At 41.8% G+C, this 27,743-nt stretch overlaps 2 protein-coding genes and 1 long non-coding RNA gene across 5 annotated transcripts; 2 read left to right on the top strand and 1 right to left on the bottom strand.

The window, feature by feature from the left end:
* The first annotated feature begins 10,661 nt into the window (after nucleotides 1-10,661).
* Nucleotides 10,662-14,158, top strand: LOC121055208 (protein XRI1-like). Its single transcript, XM_040527173.1, has 6 exons — nucleotides 10,662-10,694; nucleotides 10,966-11,227; nucleotides 11,385-11,491; nucleotides 11,631-11,724; nucleotides 12,403-12,606; nucleotides 13,610-14,158. The coding sequence occupies exons 1-6, from the start codon at nucleotides 10,662-10,664 to the stop codon at nucleotides 13,918-13,920; spliced, it is 1,011 nt and encodes a 336-aa protein (XP_040383107.1). The 3' UTR covers nucleotides 13,921-14,158.
* Nucleotides 14,159-15,263: 1,105 nt separating this feature from the next.
* Nucleotides 15,264-27,564, top strand: LOC107304851. The gene is made up of 3 exons (XR_001550926.2): nucleotides 15,264-15,491; nucleotides 27,292-27,360; nucleotides 27,444-27,564. It is a non-coding gene; the product is annotated as an uncharacterized LOC107304851 (long non-coding RNA).
* On the bottom strand, nucleotides 19,937-23,483 carry LOC102707989 (probable potassium transporter 4). 3 transcript variants are annotated; one of them, XM_006659424.3, is made up of 5 exons: nucleotides 23,374-23,483; nucleotides 22,423-22,645; nucleotides 22,018-22,311; nucleotides 21,625-21,885; nucleotides 19,937-21,546 (listed from the first exon to the last, which is right to left on the bottom strand). In XM_006659424.3, the coding sequence occupies exons 1-5, from the start codon at nucleotides 23,404-23,406 to the stop codon at nucleotides 20,303-20,305; spliced, it is 2,055 nt and encodes a 684-aa protein (XP_006659487.2). In that variant the 5' UTR covers nucleotides 23,407-23,483; the 3' UTR covers nucleotides 19,937-20,302. The 3 variants fall into 3 exon arrangements, with proteins under 3 accessions (XP_006659487.2, XP_015696133.2, XP_015696131.2); XM_015840647.2 differs by having other exon boundaries at nucleotides 22,423-22,639; XM_015840645.2 differs by lacking the exon at nucleotides 23,374-23,483 and having other exon boundaries at nucleotides 22,423-22,690.
* Nucleotides 27,565-27,743: the final 179 nt, after the last annotated feature.

The following is a 27,743-nucleotide window of genomic DNA, read 5'->3' as shown; positions in this document are numbered from 1 at the left end:
GCACCGCCTCAGGCTCGCGCGCCACGGTTGTCGATCCGTCCGCGTCGTCGCGCCCATCGCCGCGCTCCACGCTGCCACCGTGAGCCGCCCCCTCGTGCGCCCGTCACACGCCACGCCGCCTTCGTGCCGGCCTTCGCGCATACACACCATCGCCATCGTCTCTTCCAACCTCCCAATCCTTCCCTCTCTCTCTCATCGCCGCTCGGTCTCACCCCACGGCGTGTCGCGCCGTTGCCGGCAAGCCCCTGCCTTCCTTTTTCTCCTCCCCGCCTCCTCACTTCTCTCTCTTGCTGCCTCCGCGCGTGCAAGCCGTCGCCGCCACCGTCGCTAGCCGACGCGCTGCCGGCCATTGCCACCGTCTTCCCCTTCCTCCTTCCCTGCCTTCACCGCACGCCACTACTCCCCTCCTCACCGCTAGCTGCGACCGTCGCCGCTCGTCGCCTTGCAGCGCCCCGCCGCTGCTGCGTGCACACACGCCGTCAGTGCTCGCCTCCGCGTCTGCCATCGCCGGATGCACCCGTCGCCTCTCCCCGTCCCCTCCTCACTGCGCCGTCGTGCCGCTCGGCCTCGCCGCCACCCACCGCGTTGTGCCGCCCACCGTTCGCCGCCGGTCGCCGACCGCCGACACCCAGTCGCCATCCGCCATCCACCATCGCTCGGCTGCCCCTTCTTCTACCTCGGCCAAGCCGATCTCCCCTCTCCCCTGTTTCGTGCCACCGCCCGGTAAGACCCACCTATCGGTGAGGCGCCTCACTAACCTGTGGGGACCGGCCGTCGGTCTCTCTCCTCATGGGCCCCACCTGTATGTCCCTCTCTCTCACTGGTCCGTGGGCCCTACCCGACAGCTTTCTCTCCCTTTCTCTCTTTCCCCGTGGACCCCACGTGTCATACGCTTTCCCTTCTCCTTGAGTCACTGACTAGTGGGTCTTGGATGTCAGCTTTTCTCTCTCCTTGCTGACGTCATTGCCTCTAATAATTGCGCAATAATTCATTAAGGTTTTCTGTTTAGTTCTAAAATTCATAAGTAATTCATCTAGTCTCGGTTTAGGTCCATTCAAGTTTCATTAAATCATGAAAATGTCAAGAATCCATTAAAAATAGTTTCTTTCTCTGTTTCAGTAGTTTTATAGTCTGTTTTTTCTTGTTTTGCCTTGTTTGTCGTAGGTTTTGACCCCGTCGCAGCGTTGTTCGGTCTCGAAGTCATCGCCGAAGTTCCTCGTAGGTCTAAGCAAGGCAAGTGGCACCCTTCTTTGAACATATTGATTTCATGTTTATAAAATCTCTGCTTTACATTCAAACATGCATTGTATTCAAATGTATTTACTTTATTTATCTATTGGGCTATTACCTTTATATTCGTTGATTCCCACTCATTATTATTGTCATCCCAGGGTTAATTTGACTAGAAATAGGTTTAGGAAATGCTTCAACTAGCTCACCAATTATCATTTAATTAATGTTACACTTTGATAGACCTTTAATGGTTGGGATCATAATTAATCTCCCGATGTGGATTAATAACAACTAAAATATTACTTATGGTGGGCTGTGGGTGCATGGTTTTGAGAGTCGTGTCCATGGCAATTAAGGACCGATTCTCAGAAAACCCTGGAAGTCTTACACGTACTAACCACAAGCCAGAGTGGGCAACGGTGAGACTTGTAGTCTAGCTTGTCCCTATTCGAAGTACCCAGACAAGGGTGGGCGTGATGGAATATGGATGAGAATCGTGGTGTAACGATGGTCCTATGCTACTTCCGGATTCACCTAGGCATAAGAGGGGGCTGTCCGACTTGGTGTAAAGGAGGGGGCGAAACCTGAAGTGTGGTGCGATTGTCTAGGGAGGGTTAGGTGAAAGGTCTTATCATGGCTTCCGTACTAAGGTATCGTGGTGATACGTTGGGGCATGGTAACATGCTTGGGAACCATGTCTTGTGGGTAAAGTTGTACACCTCTGTAGAGTAAAACTATTCGAATAGCCGTGCCCGCGGTTATTGGGCGAACTGACAGATTCACTGGGATTAGTTGAACCACTTTAATAACTTGATGAATCTTGGAACTGGTTTGACCCTGCGCAATGGGGTGTAACATTGGTAGTGGTTCGGGTCTGTCGCAACGTGGCGTAACGTTGGACAGAGCGTTGACCCTATTGCAGTGTGGTGTAACACTGGACAGTGGTTTGGTCCTGTTACAATGTGGTGTAACGTTGAACAGTGAATGGTTATTTTCAAGTACTTTAATTTACTTTTCATTTAAGTCTATTTTATCTAATGTTTTGCTAAATTGCTGTAGCTTTTGTGCAATTTAACCTTAGCTTATCCTTGGTAACCTATTGCATTCATTATTCTTACTCTCTTGGGCGTTACTTGTTGAGTACGGTGGTTTGTACTCAGCCTTGCTTAATTTTTTCCTACCAGAGAAGTGCCAGAGCAAGTGTCAGAGCTTCAGTCAGAAGGTTGTTCCCAAGGTTGAAGTGAGGTTCAGTCCGCCGTCGAGAATGCCTGTGGTGTGGAGCCGTCATCGCCAGCTGAAGCTGAAGATTAGTTGGTTCAAGTCTTGTTTTTCTTTTCCGCTGCATTTCAATAGATAATTGTTTTTATTTGTTTTTAAGTCGTGGAACTGTGTATTGATTTGTCATAGTGTGTACTCGGGCTGATTCCTGGACCGAGATTTAATACATGCTATTGTTCAGAAATTTGGTGTAAATTTCTGGGCGTGACAAGAATGCACCGGAAATGGGCTCTTGTTATCAATATACCGTTATAATTTGATCCTACCGTGATTTAATAGCATACACATATTTTTTTCTCTGACTAATGTGGTTATTTCCGGACCTCCAAATCCAAGCAGTACCTGGTGGAAGCTATCTTTGTAATATAAATGACATAAATATATATATATATATATATTTTGTTTTGGAACTTTAAATGCAACAATATAAGAAATCAATTCCTCTTAATCCTATCACAAAAAAAAAACATGATTCTTCTCGAGAGTTTAGTTTAGAATGTCATTATATATATGCATCAAATTTTACATTGGAAAATATCAGAATTTTCTCAAGTACGGAAAATTTCTCCTTAGTTTAGCATATGGACTCAATTGATCTGATGCACAAAGCTATATATCATGCTTTGTTCCAAAGGGGTGAAATTTTGTGTTGCACCAGGGGTTGGACCACACAACAAAGCCGTTCGTCAGACATGCGTGCATGATGTGTTCAAACTATTTTGTTCCTTGTGCTGATGTGCATGAATACACATCCTGTACTATTGTCAGTTTGTCATGTTCCAAAATCCAATATATTGCTTCCGGTTCCAAATAGATAGAGACATCAGAGGGTGCTGGGCCTCGTGGCCCAGGTGCCCCTTATCCGTCTTCCATTTGGCATTGTACCTAGGAACCTTTTCTCAAATGAAGAATCATCAACAGGTCACTTACAAAGGAAATGCGGTACAGTGTGCATTGGGCTATAGTACTTAAGAAGAAACAAATTAAAGCAGGAGTTGTATACTAGTTAGGTTAACCCTTGCTTGCAGAAGAGAGTAAGTAGCTTTTGGAAATTGACATGGATCATCTTATATCTGCGATTTATCCTTCGAAGCTTTCAAGATATAGAAAGATGTGACGTACAAATGTGCATTGTCATTCTAAAATTAAACCGCTCCCGTTCGTGCACCCTTGTGGACATAGATACATATATTTTGTGTTCAACTTTAGCAAAAAAATGTTGCATCCCTTATCATTAGTACCAATTAAGAACCTTTTCTCAACAAGAGTATAAAGGGTCATCCATTCAGTTTACCTTCGCATTCACACAAACCCACTTGTTTTTGCGAAACAGCTTCTTTTTTCTTTGCACAGTGATCGTAGGTACCTCTTCCCAGGTTCAACTCCTTTTGTTTCAATTCACTTGGTGTTAAGTGTAAAGTGCCTATTTATTAGGGCACATATATCTTACAATAATACACACACAAACACACACTATAATCAATTACGAAGTTATAGATCTAGTCAAACTCTATAACTTTCATATAGATTGTATCTTCATTTGAGGTCATTTAAAATATAGATATAAGATTTTGTAATAAATGTATGGGATAGTATAAAGAATATTTCAGCCTGTAAATAATCTCAAATAAAAAAATATCAATTACAAAGTTCTATATCTCATCGAGAACAATAAGTTTTATATAAAGTTCATCTTTATTCAACCTCATATAAAATTTAGATAAAAAATGTATTATATTGAAAGTAGGATTATTGCAGGCAGGCCATTGTGAGGCCTCGATTGCTGTAATAAGTTTTTATTTATATATCCTTTAATTAAAATTGAACCAAAATATTTAAAAAATTACAAAACTAGAGCAGTAAGCAAACCCGTGGTATATCGTGAGCGGTTGGGACCTAAACGCCCTCCTATTGGGCGTGTTATCCACTTCAATGGGCCACTTGCAAAATAATTTTTTGCTAATTTATAAAGTTATGGTGTTTCCATATGATGGCCCAAAGTAGAACGTGACAGGGAGATTTTACTCCAGGCATTCAGCCCATTATACGAATTGGCCCATAAAATGTTCTTTGATGAGCCTCAGCCCGCATGTGTGTTTGAGTAGTATTAGTAAGCAGCCTTTGTTAAGTAGGCCTAATACTTTTGAGCCCATTCCTTTTACATTTTAACTGGGTAAGTGAGCAGCAAGCCTGACTAGATTGACATGCCATTTAGATAGGTCTCCCATCAGTTACGGTCATCTACGTGGACGTCAGGCCGGAATTTAGGCCCATCTAAATAAGGCCTTATGGTGGACCAGTCCACCGCCGAATTAACGCCTAGGAAAGTCCTCTAAACCTCTCTTTCAAAAATTCCTCTAAAATGAGTGGAAATCATGAAGTGATGTGGCACCTTATGCCACGGGCTATGGTATATTGGATTAGTTTCATAGATACAACAACCTTTTTAAGATATGGAAGCATCTTTTATTGTGTCTTTAATTCGTACTATTTTTGGGTTGGTCGTTTCTACTTTTTCCGTTACTTATCTAAACCCTATTTATTGAACCGACCGTAATCTTGACCACCTTTTAGCCTTTTTTGGCAGTGATTTTTTCTTAAATCTTGCGAAAATAGGTCTAATTGTAACGAAAATTATATTGGAGTATTTTGTTCTAGAGGAGGGTTGAGCCTACTTGTGCTCGGTAGCCATCTATCGTTGCTAGTTCAACACTTCTACGGTAGGTGCCTTCTGACCTTATTATTCTCAACTCAACACGTTACCTTCATGTCTTGATGGGCTTGTGCTTTTTTCCATAGATTGTGGAAGGATAAAGGGAGTTTTATTGGGAAATCATCTGGCGAAGTCATATAAGAGAAGATTACGTAGACCATAAAACACATCACGAATTTGGTGCACAATTTCTTATTCCTTTAACTTTGTATAACATAGCAAGTGAATTTGTTTTGAGGCCCCGTTTAGAACACAAATTTTCAAAGGTATCTTCCACATGTATTAATTAAATCCGCACGAGATATGATACATGGGGTGAAGATTTATGAGATATGATATTAGCTGACCATATGCTTCAGATTCCATAAAAGCAACTCTAAGATACTAGGGAAGATATTTTGGTGATCTAAATAAAATTTTACTAAGATAAAAATATACAAGAAAAAAATAGAGGGGGTGGGGACAAATAGAATACCTAATCAATTCATAATTTCTACAAAAGTTATTTTATCTTTGGATAATCATGGCTTACTGTTGTTTGGAATTCATTTTCCCTTTTCCGTCTAGCTTTGTGATCTTTACCAACACACGCAGTCCTCTCCGCTAGTATTCACCTCCCTCCCCACCCCCATCAAAACTTCTGTAACAATTCATAGCATCAAGGTGGGCAGCAGGTGACTTGAGAGGTCAATGGTTATAGTGGTATCTATTATTGATAAAGGTTAAGGGAAATATTATGATTTTCCACATATACACAGAGGTGATAAAGCACGTCCTACACGTGTTTTAATAGATTGTTTGCCTCACAAGTCCTCCATCTCTACTTATTCCTTTTCCACCACCACATCTGGTTTCTCTTCCTTTCTTTTCTTTATCTTAGTAAATAAATTATTTGACGCTCTAAATAAATAAATAACTCACAAAGTATCGATCTGGACACGAAAATTTACTTCTAGGCAAGTGATTGCTCCCCTTTTTCGTTTCTTCTTTTTTTTTTCCTTTAGTTTAGTAAACAAATTACTCTTGAGTATTACGATGTGAGGAAGGATTGATGGGCTCGATTTAGCTGTATTACGTCCTGGTGTAGTATAGAATCTCTATCTTTTATTATTCTTGTTGTTGTTGTTGTTGTTGTTATATAATGTATTAATTCAAAATTGCAAGATTTCCGGAGCTGGACAGCTTGGTCCAAATTACACTTCGCTTCCAATTTAGTAGGCTATACATAGAAGATTTTAATTATCATGGGATTGGAGAGTAGTGTTGGCACTAAGTTAGATCAAGTCACACATTGAGCATGTTATGTGTAACCGGCCCACAGTGACACCTGGAGACACGCCACCATAAGGGTATATGTCATCAAAAAATCATATAGAAGGGTTTATATCGGGATGAACACGTGTCAATTTATGCTATGCCCAGCAATCTAGCTTGGATGTCCTCTAACTCTGTACAGACGAGAGGCAACAAATAATTAGATGGTTGAGAGGTGAATAGACATGGAATACATAAAACAAGAATGAGTGATCAAGATGTAATACATAAAGTAGGGGTAATATATAGATTGATTTTGTCGATTGAATAGTGGTTGATTTAATTGGTCTATGCCGGCTATGTTTATATTCAATTGGTCTATATAGTGTCTTTAACTAGGGAGTCTACAGGTTAGACCGGTCATAACCGGTCATATATCTAACTTGGATCTTAATTTATAGAATGATCCAATTGACCACCTCAAATAGGTCGAACTGGCTTCTGATCCACAAAAGCGTATGTATATTTCAAATTGGTCTTGCGATTATTATTAATTTAAACTAGTGCCAAATTTATGTCAGTATTTAGCTATACATAGCATAAGCATAATTGTGTCATAAATATAATATATGTTATTTATCATTATTTGGGTTTGGATATATGTTAGCTACAACTCGATCAGAAGTCATATATAAGAGCATCTCCAACAGACAGCACAAATTAAACTCAACAAATATCTATTTAGCAACTCTCCATTTTATTTAGCCACTTAAATTTATTTTTTACTTTAACAGTCTCTCTGTCTACCCCTCTATTTCAAGTGATGACATCCGTGTTCCACGTGTCATCCTCTCTTTTTTTTTCCTCCCTCTCCCCTAATCCCTCTCTCCCTTTTCTTTCTCTCTTTCATTTTCTTCAATCTGAGGCAGGCGGCGGCGCCGTGACCAGCGCGAGGACGGAGCGGCTGGCGCGGGGACGGAGTGGAGCGGGGCTGGAGCGGCCGGCGCGAGGCTTCGGAGGCGCCGTGTTGGCCGGAGCGGCGCCGGCGCGGTGCGGCCCGGAGCGGCGGGGCGCGGTCGACGGCCTCACTTCGGAGGCGGCGTGCGGAGGGCGCCGGCGACGGCCTGGCCGGACGGCGCCGGGGGGGGGGTTGGGGGCGGGTGGCTGACGGCGTCGGGAGGTTGTTCGCCGGACGGTGCTAGCGACGGCCTGGCCGTCGGCGGCGGCTTGGGGTGCCGGGTGGGGTGGGGGCTGCTGGGAGGAGAGATGGAGGGCCCACCTATGGACCCCACAGATGGCAGGTCAGTTTAGATGGTCAAATTTGACAAGTTGGAGGGCTAGTTTGGCCTGGCTTGGCCATCAGTTGGCAAATCTGTTTGAAGTGTCAATTTTTATTAAAATGGTTAAATTTTGGTTTAGAGAGTGGGATGGGGTTGTTTTTGGAGATGCTCTAACACTCCTAAATACAACCTCCGTTCCCAAAATAAACGAATTTTTATATTTTTGGATAGAATTTGAACTCTTTGTTTTATTTGAAAATTTTTTATGATTAATATTTTTATTATTACTGTATGATAAAACATAAATACTACTTTCCATATGACTAATTTTTTTAATTTTTAATAAATTTTTTAAATAAGACGGGTGATCAAACGATCAATATAAAAACCAAAAAATATTTAAGACGGAGTAGTATATAACACTGTAATTACACATCGAGCTAGTCGTGCATGGGATGGGAAGATCTCTACACGGTTCGAAATTGCGCCATGGTGGCTAAAGGCAGACATATGCTACCGCGTGGATTTTCGTGGACCTAGGATCGCATTGACCAAATACAAAGCGACCGATTAAAGTTCCCTCGCAGTAACACGGCAGCTAGCAGGCCGTAGCCTTGTTTTTCTCGGACGCTTCTTTTTACGTAGGAACCCACGAATTCATGCTAGCCAAGCATTGCTCAAGGTATTGTGGGTCCGTTCTGCAATACATACTGCAATGCAACCGCAGAATCACCTCACTGAAAAGAAAGAAAGAATACTGTTTTTCTTTCTGTAGTTTTTACTACTACTCCTTTTATGTGCCCTGCAATGGATGCAGCAGGCTTTCAATAATAATGCAGCAGGAACGTTATGATATACTCCAAGTAGTAGTACAGTATTCCATCTGTTTTAAAATAACTTTTCAATTAGAAGATGAACTTATGTGATGGAGAAATTAGCTATAGTTTCTATATTTAAGACTTAATGAGTTTAGATGCAGTTCTGGTGAGTGGTATCATACGAGACATACTAGCATTTTGGACGGAAGACAGAGCACGTATTTGTCTTTCTGATTGTCTATATTGTCCATTGAAATGATTGTTTTTGACCCACTATCCACGAATTTGACTTCATCCATGATGATATGGAAAACCTTGTGTTTCCCCTTGGCCCTTGACAAATGGCTTTTGGAGCCTGGTAACTGGTTGGTTGGCTCTAGTCCAAACACTGGAATGGTCAACCTTGGATTTTGTCTAGAACTCGCTCTAGATTTTTACTTCCTTGGTCCTTACATTTGTCTCACCTCGCCACATCATGCATGGTCCAGATCTAATTACTTAGTTTCTCAGTAAAAAAAATAAGTACAGCAAATAGTACTCACTCTGTCCCAAAATAAGTAAGCATTTTATATTTAAATTTTGTTCCAAGATAAATGACCACTTTATAGCGTTATTGTTAATTAAATACCTCTCAAGTCAAATTTCTTTCCATCGTACCCACCGGCCACCACACTCGTATTACCAACCATTACTCCTTTAGTAGGAGACATATAATTAAGCTATTTTTCCATTTATAATTTGGATTGTAAATAGTAAAGTAGTCATTTATTTTGAAATGGAGAAAATAGCAGATGGGATGCCCTATTTTGTGATTGCCTACAACCTGGTTGATATTGGATCACCCGAGAGAGTTTTGATCTCTCTACACTATGTGTAGCTTCATGCTCGAATATTTGTGCCGTGGTGCTCTTATAGAAAATCATGTTCCCTTTGTTGTACGGAGCATATGTGAAATCTCTCACTATGAAAAAAAATCTCCCAATATGAGTTGAATTTTATTATAATAATAACTTTATATTGTTTTTTGACACAAAAGTATATATTAGACCAATTTCAAGTGGGATTTTTTTTTCAATTAATAGAAGAGAGACAAAGTATGTTAGCATACTGTGATAGTCACGACAAAAATGAAAAACGACAAAAATAAAAGGGACTCAATTTCACTCGTTAGAAGGGAAGTAAGATGGAAGATAGAGACTGGGAGCCGGCCGATGTGTTGGTGCCGAAGCAACCATCCCCATTTGGGCTTAAGACCAAATATTACGATTAGAAATAATAGAGTCCAATAAAATATCTATAGATAAAGATAAAATTTTAGATATGGACGATATAGAAGGGACACAGTCAGCTAGCTGCAGGACCGCTCTGATAGCTGCAATTGATGATGGTAGAAAAAAAAAGAGAAGATGATGGAAGAAAAAGAAGAGAAGATTGTGCAAACATAAGGTTTTAAATTCAGTCGCAATCATTCGGTTCGCTCCCGTTACGACTGAGGGGAAATGTTACGGATAAAATGTCTACGGTTAGAGATAGTAAAGTCTAATAGAATATCTAAAAATAAAGATAAATATGATAGAATATATATATTATACTCCAAGTATCTATCTTCTACGTATGTTATATATACATACATGATGGTCAATGCAATATACAAACAGATTTTAGTATTTCTCCATATTCAATATTTTCCCCACATATAAGCGATTATTAGTTCACCATCAACAATAATGAGGATCTCCATTGATATATGCCCTACTGCATATATACACCCACAAATAACAAACTAATTCCATCACAAAAAAAATATTTATGTTTTTAATTTTGTTAGACCAAATGCCACCATGGCCCAGCTTATATTGAAAGCTGGAGAAAAATCATCTATATTTTGGATTGAAAGCTACTTTAAATCCTGATTAGAAGGCAATCAAGACCCACACACTAGATGTGCTCGATTTCCTTGCGGTTTCTTTTCCTCGGAGGTATGTATCTCAACAAAACAGAATAACACAGAAAGCACTTCTCTCCTTTTCACCAATTGTACGCAAGAATCAAAAGCAAAAAAAAAAGGGCAGACTTAGACGAGCAATGGATCGAGAGATGCAGATAAAGGAAAGAAAGGCAAGGCCGAAATGCCATCAAACAGAACGAACCACGAGAAAGAGCAACCAAGCCACACTCCTCAGTCTCCTTTGCATGCTTTCCCCCTGCCTCGTTGCCCCCCTCCGACTTTGCAAAATTTCCGAGCTTTATTTTTTTTCCTCGTTCCCTGACGAAACTGTTGCACGCAAGCTCGACATGTACACTCGCAACCTTTTCCCAAAAGCCCTCCTATTTAAGCACGCATGCCATGCTAGCTATACTCTCACTCTGAAGTCTGAAGTCTGATCAGAGCCACGGCCTCTCCTCCCCCACAATTCCACTGCGGCTGCTGCTGCATGCCATGGACATGGAGACAGCTCAAGAAAGGGAGACGCACGCATGGCGGCGCTGGCATTTAGACGCCACCATGGCCTGCAGCTTGGGCGACACCAGCCGCTTCCTGTTTGAATGGGTTCCACAGCTTAAGTACTTTGGTCTTGGGGTAGTGGGGGTTGGCGCCGCCGGTGATCCCCATGGCCATGAGCTCGAGCTCGAGCTCTTCTTCCCCAAGTGTAGGTTCTGCACTGGCAGTGTCATGCATTGCCTTGTGCACACACAATTCGCATGCCCTTTTTCGATTGCTTCCTTGTTTTTCTCTTCCCTTGCAGCTAGCTTGTGTTCGTTCATGGAGGTAGCTGTTAATGGGCGTTAATTTGTTGCCACATGCAGGTATGGATCAGCCGTCTGCTCCAGAGGCGGCAGCTGCTGTGACGACCGTCTTGCCAACAAATCAGGATACCATGGTGATGTACGACGAGTTTGATGAACTGCTCCAGGTGAGTTCCGAGCTTCGACTGTATCAAAATTTATATGCAGTTCTTGGTCTGACAAATCTCTTCAGAATTTACATACAGTTCCTACTTCCTAGAGCTATTTCTGATGCTTCTTTCGTTTCACTATGAAAAATCTCTTCAGAATTTCCGTGACGGAAAGGAGGAGCAGCTCGTAGGCTTCGATTTCAGCTCTTTTCTGAAGGAGGAGGAGAGCAGTGAGGTTACCTGTCTCCTAGGTACCGGATCTCTGTTCATTACTCTGAATTGGTTTAGCTTAGTTCACACTCTTTCAGCAATAATTAGTGCTGTGTCTTCCATTTATTCCACGTAGTGGTACGATTCCAAACAACTAGGACGATCTTTAAATGATTGTTAAGTACGGCACTACGGTGCATGCGAAATTTATGCCTCGGCCCACTCGAGATTAGCAGTACATTGATGTCCTAACACATCATTTGTGCATCATATGGGCAGTGCACTGCCTCTAGCTAAAGAACATATTTCCTGTGTTTTTCTTATTTGATGCCATTGACTTTTATTTATAATTCATTTTATTTTAAAAAATTATATAATCACAATTATTTTGCCATGATGTGATTTATTGTATAGGAACTTTAACCATGACATATAATTTTACTAACAACCAAACGAGCAGTTACAAATAAAAAAATTAAGAGAGTTTTTATATTAGAGTACATCTAAACATGTTTAGAACTTTGAGCGTTGTTGTACGTACGATTTTTTTATACGAAAATGTGTATGACAACGAACGTTCCAGCGTCCACCATGCATACTTGTGTCCCGTCTCATTGCAGCTCACGCTTTAGCCTCGCATCGTCTTCCATATTTGTGATCGTACGATCATGGTCGTACCTATAGCATCTTTGCACTGAATAATCAGTGGATTTCTGCAGGCGATGATGGTGATGAACTTCCTTTGGGTCCGAGCTCCGTGCCACCAATGGGACCCCCTGATATCACCGCGAGGCAGCCGCAAGCAGACAATGAGCAGCCTCCCAGCTCTGCCTCATCCCACTGCAATGTGGGCCCACATACCAGTGACACTGGCACGAGTGCCGACAAAAACTGTTCATCCAAGCGTCCGGTGACACCGGAAGGTAACTTTTGTTTCATTTCTTAAGCTATTCTTTTTAGTTTTAAGTAGTCCCGAATTCCTGAATTATGATGATGTGGCAACCGTCGTTAGTGTCATTTGTTCACGTCATAACAACGTTGGCTTAACGTGGCTAGATTCTTGTCGCACCATAGAAAATTTTATGATTTTTAAGCGATGATAATATCATTGACTCTTTGACATGTGTTTAACCATCGTCCTTATTTTAAAAGTTATATAATTATTATTTATTTTATTATGATTGAATTTAGTACTATGTATTTTAGTTATAAAATGTATTTTTTATGTTTACACAAAATTTGGTCAAACATGTGCCAAAACAAATCAACGGTGTCGTCCAGAGAGTATTAAATTTATAGTGTGAATTTTGTACCTTCTCTTGAAGTATTAATTTTTTTAATAGTATTTGAAGGTACTGTTTCAATGATATGATAGCAAAAAAAAGTTCGGTATATTATGTACACGACATCATATCTTGCTAACTTAATGTAAAATGATGATAACACCGCGAATAGGGTTCCCAGATTTCGGACCCAAAAAATGGATATTTTGATTAATACCACCTCTCTTTCATAATGTAAAATGTTTGACTTTTTTAATTGCAATGTTTGATCATTCGTCTTATATAAAATTTAATACAAATATAAAAAATGACAAGTCATATTTAAAAATCTTTTGATAATAAAGTAAATCACAAGCAAAATAAATGATATTTTCATAATTTTCTGAATAAGATAAATGGTCAAACATTATAAACAAAAAAATCAAACATCTTACATTATTAAATTAAACGGAGGGAGTATGTTCTATAGGAAAAATTATTATTTTATCAAATTAGGCAACCAAAAATTTGAAATTTGTTAGAACAAAACCCACTCAAAATTCCTGATTTTTTTTCCCTCGAATCTTAGTCCCTTGGTATGATTGTGCATTCCGAAATGCTAGCAAATTCTGATCATGATGCCTTTGATGCTTCAATCTTACAGCGCGAGAGACAGCGAGCAGCAAGAGAAGCAGGACGGCGACGCCGCCCGCCGTCGCCGGGACATCGGTGGTGTGCCCATTCGCCGTGCTGAAGCCCAGCGGGCTGGACGGCGGCGCGACGCTCGCCGACATCAACGCGCGGATCCTCACGAGGCCGGCCAGGCCGGTCAGGCACCCCGTGGGGGAGTTCGCCTGCGCCCCGCGCGCGGCGGCCGGCAGCCGGCCGGCCCCGTCGGGCAAAACGGTCGCCGGCTTCACGCGGCTGCGCACCGCCGGGAGTGGCACGATAACCATCATACGGACCAGGGGCTAAAATTAATCCGTCGAGCTGTTACGTCCAATGTATGTATACAAAGTCGATCTCTTGGCTGATGATCAAGATCAGAGTGGAGATCGATGCATCGTGCTGCAAAAAGTGCCGAATCTGAAATGTAAATTGATTAGTAGTGACTAATTGTAATGTGAAATAATGTGTCGATCAACTGACTGATACGATGCATTCATTTGGATGTGGAAGGAGGAATATAAAACGTCGAACATTAGAAAAAAGATTGAACAGATAGATGCAGGTCTTCCGTTTAGAAGCTTGAATTATATACCCTCTGCAAGAGGTTTTAGCTACATTTAGATCTATCTATTAATTAATACATATTATTTATACATATGTCTAGATTTATTAGCGTTTATATAAAAAAATCTTCACCCTTTTTTTTCTTTTACTTATACTTATGAGCCAAATTTTAAATTTTTTGATTTTGAAGTTTTTTTCATCGAAGTTTTTTTATATTGGCTTTTAGAAATATGTACGTAAAACTTTTATTCACAAATTATTTTTTCATTTATAAATATGTCATTTGGTTTTTTATTAAAAAAAATAAAACAATCACCCAAGATAGGTACTACCTCCATCTCGAAATAAGATCATTTTTTAATTTTTTTTTGATACAATGTTTGACTCTTTGTCTTATTTGAAATTTTTTATGATTAATATTTTTATTCTTACTAGATGATAAAACATGAATAATACTTTATGCGTAACTAATTTTTTAAAAGTTTTGTTACAAAATTTTTAAATAAAACGAATGGGTCAAACGTTGGACACGGAAAAATGAAAATTAAAATTATTATAGAACGGTGGTAATAAGTATTGATCAGACTATGGAGAAATCTTTGGGCGGTACAAGATACTGGGGGCAAAGCACTTACTGAGAAGAACAGTGCGATGTTATAATTGCACGGTAGTACCGGTAGACAATGGTTTTCTGCTATTGTAGCTGAAAATACCTGAAAGCTAAGGCAACTAGCCAATCAGCTTTGCCTTTATCTGGCCCGCCACCGCAAGATTCGAGCTCCATGGAAAGCTGGAAATGTCTCTTTTTCGCAGCCGTTGTGTACGAAGGTACTGTTGAGACTTGGGAGCCTGCGTCAGAGTAAGTTTAATCTCAGGGACTTATTGCTTTATTATATATAGCCTGACCTTTACAATTTTTCACGATTCAAGAACGTGATTTCGTCCGAAAATAAATTAAGGTTGGTAATTTACCGAACTTCAAAGGCCCACCAAGAGCATATCAGGCCCATGGGCCACGCGGTCGACAGACCCCCAGAGCCCTTCTCGCCTTCCTTCCTTCCGTCCGTCATCCAGAGAACGCTCGCCGCCACCCGCACACCAATCCACCCCAGCCACGCTGCGACCTCGGCGCCGGCGCGCCGCCAACACCCCCGTCAGCCGGATCCACCTCCACATATGCCCCGCCGCCGCGCCTCTCCGAGCTCAGGCCTTGGCCCTCCCCCGCGCGCACGGCCGAAGCGACGAGCCACCGCCGACAGAAACCCCGGCTGCAGAATCCCCTTCGGAGGCACCTCGACAGTCGCCTCCCTCGAGTAAGTCCCTCCGTTCTCTGGCCCTGGCAGTTAGCACGCCACCGCTAGGCGCCAGCGTTGCACCGTTCGCAGGTATATACGAGTATACGGCGGTGTGGTGTTTGAGATAGATATTTCTAGATCTAATGGTCATTATTTAATTGTCGGGATATCTATTTGATGATAAAAACGATTCAATTAACCGTTGTAAATTTAAAAATATTTCTTAAAAGGATAACTTTTATATAGTAATTTTTTTACATCAAACATATTATTTGGGAGTTTTAAAAATGCATATAGAAATCTAAAACTCATTATCAGAAAAGAACACAATCGTATACTAGATTTAGGTTTCAGAAAAACTACCATACGTCCTACTGTTCGGACAGGATTAACGCGAACCGTTACGCGGGCATCTATTCTTCGATCACAACTTGTCCGTTCCCCATCTCTCTCTCGTTTTCTCCACGACCATCGCCCTTCCCCTTCCTCTCCAACCACGCGCTCCCTGTCGTCGTCGGTGTCTATCCTCCATCAGTGCCGCTGCCCTTCCCCTTCCCCTCCGACCACGTGTTTCCCGTCACCGGTGTCTCTCCTCCATCAGCGCCGCCACCATTCCCCTTCTCATTCGGCCACACCTCCCCGTCGGCGACACGCGGCACAGCGTCTTCTCTGCCATCGCCGCTGCTCTTCCTATCCGGCTACGCCTCTCCATCGCCGACTCACTTCATCCACCACCGCTGCCGCTCCACTTTCCCTCCGCCCATGCCTCCTATTACCGACACAATATCTGGCCGCACGTCCTAGCGTGCTCCCGTAGGCCTCATCTAGTGCATCAACGCCGCTAGCCTCAGCCGCTATCATACTCCTGGACCAGCAAATCGTGCAATGCACCCACAGTAATCCATACATGCATCCATCGGAATCACTTTTTTTTTATGCCCATTGATTTTTTTTCTCCATTCAATTCGATTTTGATACATGGTTTGTTTCAAATTCTAAGGTTTCTTATGTGTTTTTAATCGAAATGAATGTGTATCATAAATAAAAAAATCAAAATTAGATTAGACACGCTACCTTAGAATAATTTTTGTGCAGTTTTTTAGCAGATTGATTCTCCCTCACAATAGCAATGGATGTGTTTATTTTGTTCACAAGTAGGGATATGATACCCAATATATGCAGTGTATCTCAGTATCCAATATTTTTTTAGAACATATCTTTTTGGAATGCCAGTTTGATTTGTGAAATTTTTTATAATTTCTGAAAATATATTAATGGGTTTCATATTTTTGATAGCTAACATAAAGTTCATATCATATAATAGATTTTATTAGCGGATGGTAGCACCATCAGATGAGAGTAATTTTTTCTCTATGATAAAAAAGGGACTAGATGCTCTCCAAGGTTTACAAAGCTTAACCACAATCCTGGTGATAAGGTTTCAAATGTTGGGTGCTCAGAAAAGAGGAGTTATAGAGCCAAGATTGTGGGGGTTAAGAGGAAGGCACCAAATTATGCACAAACAATTGCTTCTAGTTCAAAGATGGCTACGATCAAATTAATTGCAAGAAAATCAAAAAAATCAGTAGAAAAAGTTGGAAGTACCCGATCATAATACATTGCTACATGCATTTTGAATTTTTTACTTACATAATATGCGCTGTGATTTTTGTAGCGGTAGTAATATAATGTTTTTTCTTTCCCCTTTTTTTTACACTTGGTACGGAATGTTATTTTGATGTGTTTTTTACATTCAGTAGAAAGTGTCAAAAAACAGAGAAAGAAAAAACATGTTATATTACTACTGCTACAAAAATCATAATGCATATTATGTAAGTAAAAAAATCAAAATGCATGAAGCAATGTATTAGGATGTAGTACTTACAACTTTTTCTACTGATTTTTTGCAATTAATTTGATCGCAGCCTTTTTCGAACTAGAAGTAACTGTTTGTGCATTATTTGGTGCCATCCTCTTAACCCCCACACTCTTGGGGTCCATAACCAGTCTTTTCCGAGCACCCAACATTTGAAACCTTATCACCAGGATTGTGGTTAGGCTTTGTAAACCTTGGAGAGCATTAGTCTCTTTTTTATCCCAGAGACAAAATCACTCTTATTTGATGGTGTTGCCATCCCCTAACAAAATCTGTCATATGATACGAACTTTATGTTAGCTATCAAAAATATGAAAAACATTAATACATTTTCAGACATTATAAAAAATTCACAAATCAAACTGGTATTCCAAAAAGATATGTTCTAAAAAAATATTGGAATATAGTGCATACATTGCGTATCATACCTCTCCTTGTGAACAAAATAAACACATCCATTGCTGTTGTGAGGGAAAAATCAATCTGCTAAAAAATTGCGCAAAAATTGTTCTAAGGTAGTGTATCTAATCTAATTTTGATTTTTCATTTATGATACGCATCCATTTCGATTAAAAACACATAAAAAAACCCTAGAATTTGAAACAAACTATGTATCAGAATCAGATTGAATGGAAGAAAAAAAATCAATGAGCATAAAAAAAGTGATTCCCATATATGCATGTATGGATTACCGTGGGTGCATTTGCACGATTTGCTGGTCAGGGAGTGGGATAACGGCCGAGGCACGTGGCGATGAAGTACTAGATGAGGCCCGCGGGAGCTCGCTGGGACGTGCGGCCAGAAGCTGCGCTGGCAACAGGAGGCATGGGTAGAGGGAAAGGGGAACGATGGCGGTGGTGATGAGGTGTGTGGGCGACGGGAAGGCGTAGCCGGATGGGAAGAGGAACGACGATGGGGATGGAGAGACCGGATGCTATGTGTTTTCAGGTGGATCTGCAAGACAAATTCAACCCACATTTTGTTCATAGACATTTCATCAGGTGTAGCGAGAAAATAGATGTGTGATACCAATTTACCGAGCAGGGGACCTTGGACGGAAGACTCTGCGCCGGTGAGGTAGACAACAACGACGGTCTGGCGGTGAAGTATTGCTGGTGGAGAAGTATCAACGGTGACGGTATGGCGATACCGAGCAGGGACTGTGTGTCGGCGTGGTATCAGCGATGGCGACCAATGATACCAAGCAGGAACTGCGCGCCGTCGGTTAGGTAGAAGTAGCGGCGGTCAAGTGGCGAGGTAGACCACGGCGGCGCCGCGGCGAGGTATCGATGGCGGCGCAGGGGAGTGCGGCGTTCCAGTGGAGTGCGACGGAAAGGGGGAGTGCGCCAACGCAGGGGAACTAGGTAGACAACGGCGGTACCGCGGCAAGGTATCGACAGCGACGTGAGGGAGTGCGGCGGCCTGACAGAGTGCGACAGAGTGGGGGAGTGCGCCGGCGTGGGGGAAGTGTGCCAGTCGGACAGGCAACGTGCGGGGGCGAGCGGTCAGAGATGCAGCGCGGGGTGGGGGTGTGCGTTCGGGAGTTTTCACTAATATGTCCCATGCGGTACACGGGATCTCGTGCTGTAGTGTTCCCGTTAGAGTTTGGTACTAGATCAGCGATTTGTTATTATTTTATTTTACTCTATCTGTTTCATATTATAAAATGTTTAGCTCTTTCTCATAGTCAAACTTCTTTTAAGTTTGATGAAATTTATTTAAAAATTGTAGCAACATTTATAACATCGAATTAATTCCTTTAAACTTAACGTTGAATATATTCCTGATGGTATATTTGTTTTGTGTTCGTTTTTTACAAGATAAAATGGAGGGGTATCTTGCTACAGTTTTAAATATAAAACGATGGGGGTATCTAAAATATAATAAAATGGGTTATCCAAATGTTATTGATGAAATCATAGCTCTAGGTTCATTAATTTCTAGAGCTGGAAATACTCATCGTTAAAATATCTTAGATTTGAAGATGTGATCCTTACTCGTTTTTTTAGATGACACCCAACCGCACAATTCAACTCCGCTTAAAAAGTAGTTGAGCATGCTAGAATAATTGAAAAAATGAACTAGACAGAAGGAGCAAAATTAAGCCACTCTATAACTCCACTCGTTAGAGTAAGGAGTTGGAGCCCTACCAAGTAGGTTTCGCGTGTGTGTTTTGTGTTTTTGCAATAATATATTAGCATCATCAATGGATATGATAATAAACACACCATTACTATTCATCATGCGACCAAAAAATTAAAAAAATATCAAAATGATTCTACCCACATCCATTCATGCACAAGATTTGTGCTCCCATTGTCCTTCTTGGTGGCCTTGTGATCTTTTTAGCTATGGCGATAGTGGCAACACACCAGAATTTATTATGGTTAGGAGTATGGGTTTAGGGCGGTAGGCGGATTGGGAAAGAGGAAGAAGGGGGGCATAGGGAAATGGTTGGAATGGTTGATGCGAGTAGTCACTATAGGGCGAAAGGAGATGAGGCGGCACGTGTCTATATCCACAGGAGACCGATGTCGATTGTAGGGTAGCTCATCATAGAAATTGTTAGAAGTTGAGAGAGTAACATTATGAAGTGGTATCTCATCGGAGACAATTGATCTAATAGAGATTAGTGGTGCCAAAATATGCCTGACACATAAATCAGTTGGCTAATAAATTGCAAACCCCAAGCAAACACTATGCATTGTTTTCAAAGATTACAGTAGTACAAACATTCCAAGACACCTTGTTCCAACATATATGTACAAAGTTTATATATATTGAGTTGCAAATAGTCATGCAATTATCAGTGGTGCTAGCTCATAAAAACCCGAGATATGTACGTGCCAGACCAAACCACTAATAAGTGCTAACATTAAGACTTGGACAGCAGTCCATGGATCAATTAATATACTTATACACACACTATAGTACTAGTGTGTTGTGCGTGGCGTTAGGCCTTGTAGAGCATGCCGATCTCGACGCGCTGCTGCAGCGGGATGCCGAGCGCCGGCAGCGCGGAGCGGCAGGTGCTGTGCAGGAACTCGTAGAACCCGAGCAGCAGCCGGTCGAACAGCCGGGTGTCCTTGCCGACGTGGAACCTCATCTTGCCCCTGACGTGCACCACCCCGGCGGCCCTCGCCGCCTCCACCCGCGCGGCCTCCTCGCCCCCGACGTGCTCCCGCAGCGCGCCCACCACCTGCCCTGCGAGGCCGTCCTCCTCCTCGAAGTCGATGGCGTCGGCGTAGCCGTAGTGGATGGTGCAGCCGTACACCCCGCTGGGGCCGAGGCGGCGGACGGCGACCCTGTCCTTGACGTCCACCCTGGCCACCAGCAGGTAGCGGAGGGTGAGGAAGACGGTCACCTCGTGCAGCGACCGCATGTTCCTGATGTAGTGCGCGAGCACCGGGGTCAGCCACCCGTCCTGCCTGTTGCTGTAGAAGAAGCAGAGCCCCGGGACGCGGTGCACGCCGGGCGCCGAGAGGAGCTCACCGAGCCGCTCCAGGGTCACCTTGTTCGCCGCCTCGTACTCCGTCTTCCGCTGCCGGCCGTAGTACCACCCGAACATGACCACCGCCAGCGCCACCGACACGGCGAACGGCACCCACCCGCCGCGGAGGATCTTGGCGCACACGGCGCTCACGTAGGTGCCCTCCAGGAGCAGGAACGGCACGAAGTAGAGCGCCACCAGCACGGCGTGGGTGCCCCAGATGATGAGCATCACCAGCGTGAGCAGGATGGTGGTGATGAGCATCACGAGGATCACCACCACGCCGAACGCGTTGCCGATGTCCTTGCCGTCGCCGAAGCCGAGGATGACGCCGACGCACAGCAGCATCAGCATGTAGTTGGTCTCCGGCGAGTACACCTCCCCCTCCTTGCTCTTGGACGTGTGCACCACCTTCACCCGCGGGAAGTAGTCCAGCGCCACCGACTGCTTGATGACGGAGAAGGTGGCCGAGATCAGCGACTGGCTCGCCACGATCGCCGCCAGCGTCGCGATCACGAACATGGGCCAGTACACCGGCCGCGGCACGAACTTGTAGAACCCGTCGCTGAAGTCGTCGACGTTGTTGATCAGGTACGCCGTCTGCCCGGCGTACGTCAGCACCAGCGAAGGGTATATGCTCGACAGGAACGCGATCTGGATGGACCTCTTGCTGAAGTGACCAAGATCCGCAAACATCGCCTCCGCGCCTTCATCCATCCATTCATCGCGCGCCATCACAAAACGCAATTAAATTTGAGTGAAGACATGATCAGACAAGAACTTGCCTGTGATGCAGAGGACGGTGCCGCCGAGCAGCTGCCAGCCTCTCGTCTGGTTCGTCACGAAGAACCGGACGATGTAGTGCGGCGACATGGCTTTGAAGATGCCTGGGTAGTAGCGCCAGATGCTGTACACGCCGATCACCGGGGTGGTGAAAGTCCACGCCGCCATGATCGGCGAAAACATGAAGCTCACTCTCGACGTGCCGTACTTCTGCAGCAAGAACAGCCCAACGAGAATCGCCGCAGACAGTCCCTCCACAGCAGCTGCACGCCAAATTTCCATTTATTTCATCAGGCACAACATCACCAGTAGATCAGCATTATATATTCTCTACTATGATTCATCACGTTGATCACTGATCAGACATGCTGTTCAGGATCATCAGTGTGCCTTACGTTTACTGACTGATGGGAAAGGGCCTCTGAGTCCATCGATCGCTGACAAGACTGAGATCGCAGGGGTGAGGATGCCATCACCGATGAGCATGCACATGCCTAGAATGGCAGTAAGCAGCAGAAGCCTCCTGGCGATTATGCTTCTCTCGATGAACCTTCTCAATCTTCCGGGCCTTCCAGCTACAACAGGCTGAGTCGAGGTCAGGCTTTCTTCTTCAGTGTAGATCTTCTTGGATGGGAGGATCCCTATGTTGGCGTGCTGACAGAGCAGAGAATACATCGCAAATGTGCCACCTGAAAAAACACAAACACGTGGTGAATCATCTCAAGTTGGAAATTGCTATCTCCAGATGGATCACCAAACTTTTGGACATTTAAATTAACTTTGATTGAGTACGTACACACCTTCGCCGTGATCGTCAGCGTTGAGAGCGATGCAGATGTACTTGACGAAGCCGATGAGAGTGAGTGTCCAGAACATGATGCTGTATATTCCCAGGTAGTCTTCTTCAGTAGGATTCGTCAGGTTCATCGATGGGTAGACATAGAGGGGTGAGGTAACAAGGCCACCGAAAACTACACCAAGCGTCTTGTAAGCTAGGATCAGATCTTGGCTGACCCCCTTCTTCTGCAACAATAACAGCATGGTACAGAAAATAGAATCAACCATTGATTTGAGTCAGATCAGGCATACCTGCCACCAGCTTACAAGCACAGATCTTAAGTACACATCAACACAATCAATCATTTCATATATAATCTACATTTTGCAAGCCAATTTTCAAAATATTTTTTTTCCAGAAGAAACCAGGGGAGAGCAGCAAACAGTTTCAACCACTACATGCTTACCTGGTTTTATAGATTTTTACTGTCAACAACCGAAACATTCCTTTTACTTGTAAACTTTGTTGCTCTTAATACAAAGATACGCATTCCTTTTGCCTATCCCAGAAAAACAAAACGAAAAAAAAAACAACCCAAACATTTGGGAGCAAGCACTCCTGCTTTTGCCAATCATTTATCGTCTTCAGGTTAATTAGAGTTTTACTCTCATCCTTCCTTTTCCTTTTGTATCTTAAGATACCAAATCTCATCATTAGATCTAGCTAAGTAGGATGTGTACGGTTAGATCCAACGATCAGAAACGATTTGGTACCGCGAGGTATCAGTACCTCGTGGTAAAAAAGAAGGATAGGAGTAAAACTCGGTTAATTAACAGTGGTTGACCTAGAATTTATATCTAATATAGCCCAGTAAGGCATTCTCTGATCACGAAGACACTGATGAACACTAAGTACAACTAATGAGATGTAATGATAGCGTGCAACGGTTAATCATTCTCACACTCTCACTTACATCTTTGTCTTTTCTCCCGGCCTCAACATCCATGGAGAATTATCACCGTGTTCGAGGATGAAGACGCTGCAGGTTGGAGAAGGGGGAGTTTGAAACCTTAGAGGCAACGTGAGTGCAAGAATAGCAAGAGAGCGAGGTGCCTTACTTATAGACGAGTGGCCGGATGGACGAACCAGAGACAAACATTAGTAGTGCATTGCTTTAGTTCGCATCTTCCACAGAAGTTCTATGTGGCTGATAATTTTACTTATGTTACCATCACTACTTTCGACGATTAGATTATAACCCAAGGAGTTATCCCCCGAAATAAATATTCAAGAAGTCATGCTTACCATTTCTTTTTTCTCTTGGAATGATTTTTTTTAAACGATTGTTGGGATGAATTGTTATTTAAGAGGGGTTTTTTTTTTACCATCATTGAAAATTATCTTGAGGCACCAAAAATTTTAGTGCAAAATTTTGATACCTCAAGGTAGTAATTTTTTATATTAAAAAATATGGAGATTTGTTCCGGTCCAACAAAAAGTACCTCGAGGTACCAAATTATTTTCCATTATTGGATTTAGCTGAGTAGGATGTGCACCGGTAGATTCAACGATCAGAAACGATTTGGCATCATGAGGTACCGGTATCTCGAGCTACTTTTTGTTATCTTTTGTTGGACTGAAGTAAATTAAAAAATGTGACACCTCAAGCTCTATTTAAGAAGTTTTATATGTCTCTCAACAACGAAGATCGCAATGCAACTTCGGCCTATCCATGTTTGATAACATACCCATCGAATCAAAGTATAAGAATGGCATAAGAAAGGAAATAAATGTGCTACGAGGCCAACACATGCGGTGTGTAATAAACTATACCCACGGTATACGAAATTGCACTGTAGATATTATTTAGTATGTGAACTTGTAAAATATTCAGTTGAATTCATAAACTTGTGTGGTACTGAAACGTTTGCAACCCAGATCAAAACAGTGGACATGACTAATCTTACTAAGTTGGACGGGATTAAAGCACAAGCACATGTGAAGAGGGCAATTAGGATAATTCGAATTAAATAGAGCAATTTTACCATCCCTATGGAGGTAACAAGAGGTAACACTGTTTCATGCTAAATTTTACCAAATTTTACATAAAAACAGTGGTACCTCTTGGTATTTCTCAAAAATATTAAAAAAGCTCAATTAAATAACCTTTGCATTTTGTTTCCCTCTTGTCCTTCTCGATGTCTATTCCTACTACATTTCTTCCTCTGCTTTGATATTGCTTCCACTATTTCATCGTCGCGTTATGTTATATTTAGGTAGAGCAATTTTACAATTCTTAAGAAGATACTGAGATACCAAAATATATTAAAATAAAATTTTAGTGTAAAATTTGGTACCTCCTAATATCTAAGCTATCTAGAGATAACAAAATTTACATAGAAAAAATAGTACCTCCTGATACATTCTCAGGTACTGTAAAATTGCTCATTTGAGTAAGCAACTAAGCACATACATGTCTTATGCGGTGCCATCTTCCTCGTGTGACTGCCTCCAATCAACATCCAACTCAGCAATATTAGCCAGGGTGTGTCGTTTTATCCTGGGTTCACATGAACTACACAAGTTAATGTACTAGAACAAATACTTTGTAAGTTTGTGTGCTAGAGATCGTATCTACCTCGCGAGTTTTCCTGAATTAACAGGGCTATTTACTCATACAAATATATGAAAAAATTATCTGATGTATAAGCATTAAAATACACCTAGATCTAAGGTACACATTGCAAAATTTACGTGAACGGTGGATTTTTTTTCTAAATAAATGTTATTGTTCTTGAAAAGGTACTGAGAGGTATCAAAAATTCTACATTAAAATTTTAGTATCTCTCGGTACCTACTAAATGACCGTAAATTGATTTTTTTTCAAATACTGCACATATATACACAACCAATATGCGCATACCACTGTACACTAGGTTTTATTCAAATAAGTTTCACTTTAACACCAAGATGTATCATCAAATCTATTGAAATTTGATGGAACTTCATATGATTTAAATAAGACTTTGCGAAACATGGCATAAATTCAAGAGGTTTCATAAGTTTGACTCATATTTTACAAGAGTTTCTTTCGATTATACGATGCAACATAGTGTAACGCAAAAGCACGTGCTAAACCCAGTGTTAAGTGAAAGAATGTGCAATCTACCTAGACACCTAGTCTAAAATGCAATTTACTCAACAAATTATTCCCCTAGCAATTATGTGCACTGAGATAGTGAGATTTAAACCCTATCGATGGAGTCATCCATTCCCGCGACATGTAACACAGGCACAGCGTAACTCTAGTGTTTCTAGTGGATAAGAAAATTTGAGACAACTCCTATTTCCTGCGAGCAAAAATAGAGACGACTTGCGTGTAGAAAAGCTGAAATAGTACAGTACGTCGTAGTGACAAACACCATTATCTTCTCCTTATACTTATACTTATAAGCCAAAATTTAAAATTTTAACCTTAAATTTGAAGTTGATTTTGAAGTTTTTTCACCGTACTTTATTTTTCAGCCTTCGTTTTTATATTGCTAAGAATATGTAAACAAAAGTTTTATTCACAAATTATTTTTTCGTTTACAAATGTGCGTTAGCGATCACCCTAAAAGTGTATGTTCAGGAGGGGAATATATACGCGACGACGGAGACCTGCATGATCACTAGAGAATTAAACTCCATGTGAGAAACGAGCTGGCTTCTCTTTTCTCCCAAAAGTTGTATGACAAATGAATGCTTTTAGTTCACGAAATGCAGAGGGCACAACTGAATCGAATGCTGCGTACGTAGCTAGTGGAAGGGTGGGGATATTAGGTGTGTAGTTCACAAGAAAGAACCTCTGCCCATTTAGATTTTCATGCAAACCAAACGGAACAGAAACTTAGTTGGAGGTTGCATTCTGGCTTCCAATCCCATGCATGGTCGCTCTCAGCAGGGAATTATTTTCATCACTCGGTTGGATATACATCATTTTCATGAGTGTTATCTAAATAATCATTAAAAAAATTTTAAAAAAATTGACAGGGTAGATTAATACGAGATCTATCACTCTATAAACATGCAATTTTAAATTTAACTTCTACAAGTTATAATAAAAAATAATAAATTAAATTTTGAATGTGCGCATACTAGTTTTAACTCAATTTTTTTTGAACAATTTGTACAGTCAAATTTGAACTTGTATGTTATGTAGTGATACACTCCACCTCATATTAATTCATCCTATCATTTTCTTTAAAAAATTATTTATGTGGTATGTAAAAAAAATGAGTGAATATCCGAACGAGTGATGAAAATCCATCTCCCTCTCAAGGTGTAGCATGCATTGCTTCGCAAAATGTGTTTTGGTGCTAGCACAGGCTGGGATTCTCTTCTTTATTCATAGCAAGGTTAATTGGCTTTTGGCACCAAGGTTGGTAATATTTGTGATTAATTAGGTTTAAAAATTCATCATGTGGTTTCCTACCACCTTTGTAATTAGTTTTTTAATTAGTCATCGTAATAGTTTTTCGACATCTAATCAAACATCCGATATGACACTTAACCAAAAAAATTTTAGCCCTTAGCTACAACACGTCCTTGATAAAAAAAATGTATTTATAGTCGTGGGTCAGGAGGTCTGGTAGGCAGGGAGCCGCGAACGCAACTAGCACTCATCGCTACCAGCTAGATGGATAGATCAGGTCAGTCAAGCAGGTGAAAGTTGGATTTTGTTCATGATATAAATCTAAGATTGGGACTGTCCGCGTGTTGTGTACAACACCACCATGTGACGTCTGATAGCAAACTCAACATTTCGTCATTCTTCTCATGCATGCACCTGCTTGCTTCAGCTATATATTGTGTTCCCTGTTCAGTCTCATATACAGATATACTACTGTAGGTGAAACAGATAGGGCACCTGAACTGAAGGTGTGGTGAGATGGAATGATGAGCACTTGACGGTATAACGGTGGGCATCTCGATCTGACGATTCGTTTGTAACTGCTTGGTTTTCATACGATCCCTACGCTCAGAGATGCCCACTTACGGCAGAACTCGTGGTGAAACCCATTTGCATGAAGAAGCTACATGTGTGCCATCTGTTCAACAGAAAGATTTTCCGGGGGTTGATGTTGAAGCTTTTTCTGAGAAGAATCTTCACCAATCACCCAGCCGGAAGAGGGTCTTCAAAAAAAAAAGAACTCTTTAGGAAGGGATATTAATTTTTTTTATTGATTGTACATTTTAAATTTTTAATTTTAAAATAAATTGTTATAGAACTTATTTTCAAAATCAACACCATTTAGCCACAACATCATTCGTCCTAGCATGATAACGTAACACTGCCACGCC

This window comes from Oryza brachyantha, chromosome 8, assembly GCF_000231095.2.
Source record: "Oryza brachyantha chromosome 8, ObraRS2, whole genome shotgun sequence".
Taxonomy (NCBI): domain Eukaryota; kingdom Viridiplantae; phylum Streptophyta; class Magnoliopsida; order Poales; family Poaceae; genus Oryza; species Oryza brachyantha.
The sequence above is the reverse complement of the archived record's forward strand: the minus strand, read 5'-3'. Positions and strand labels throughout refer to the sequence as shown.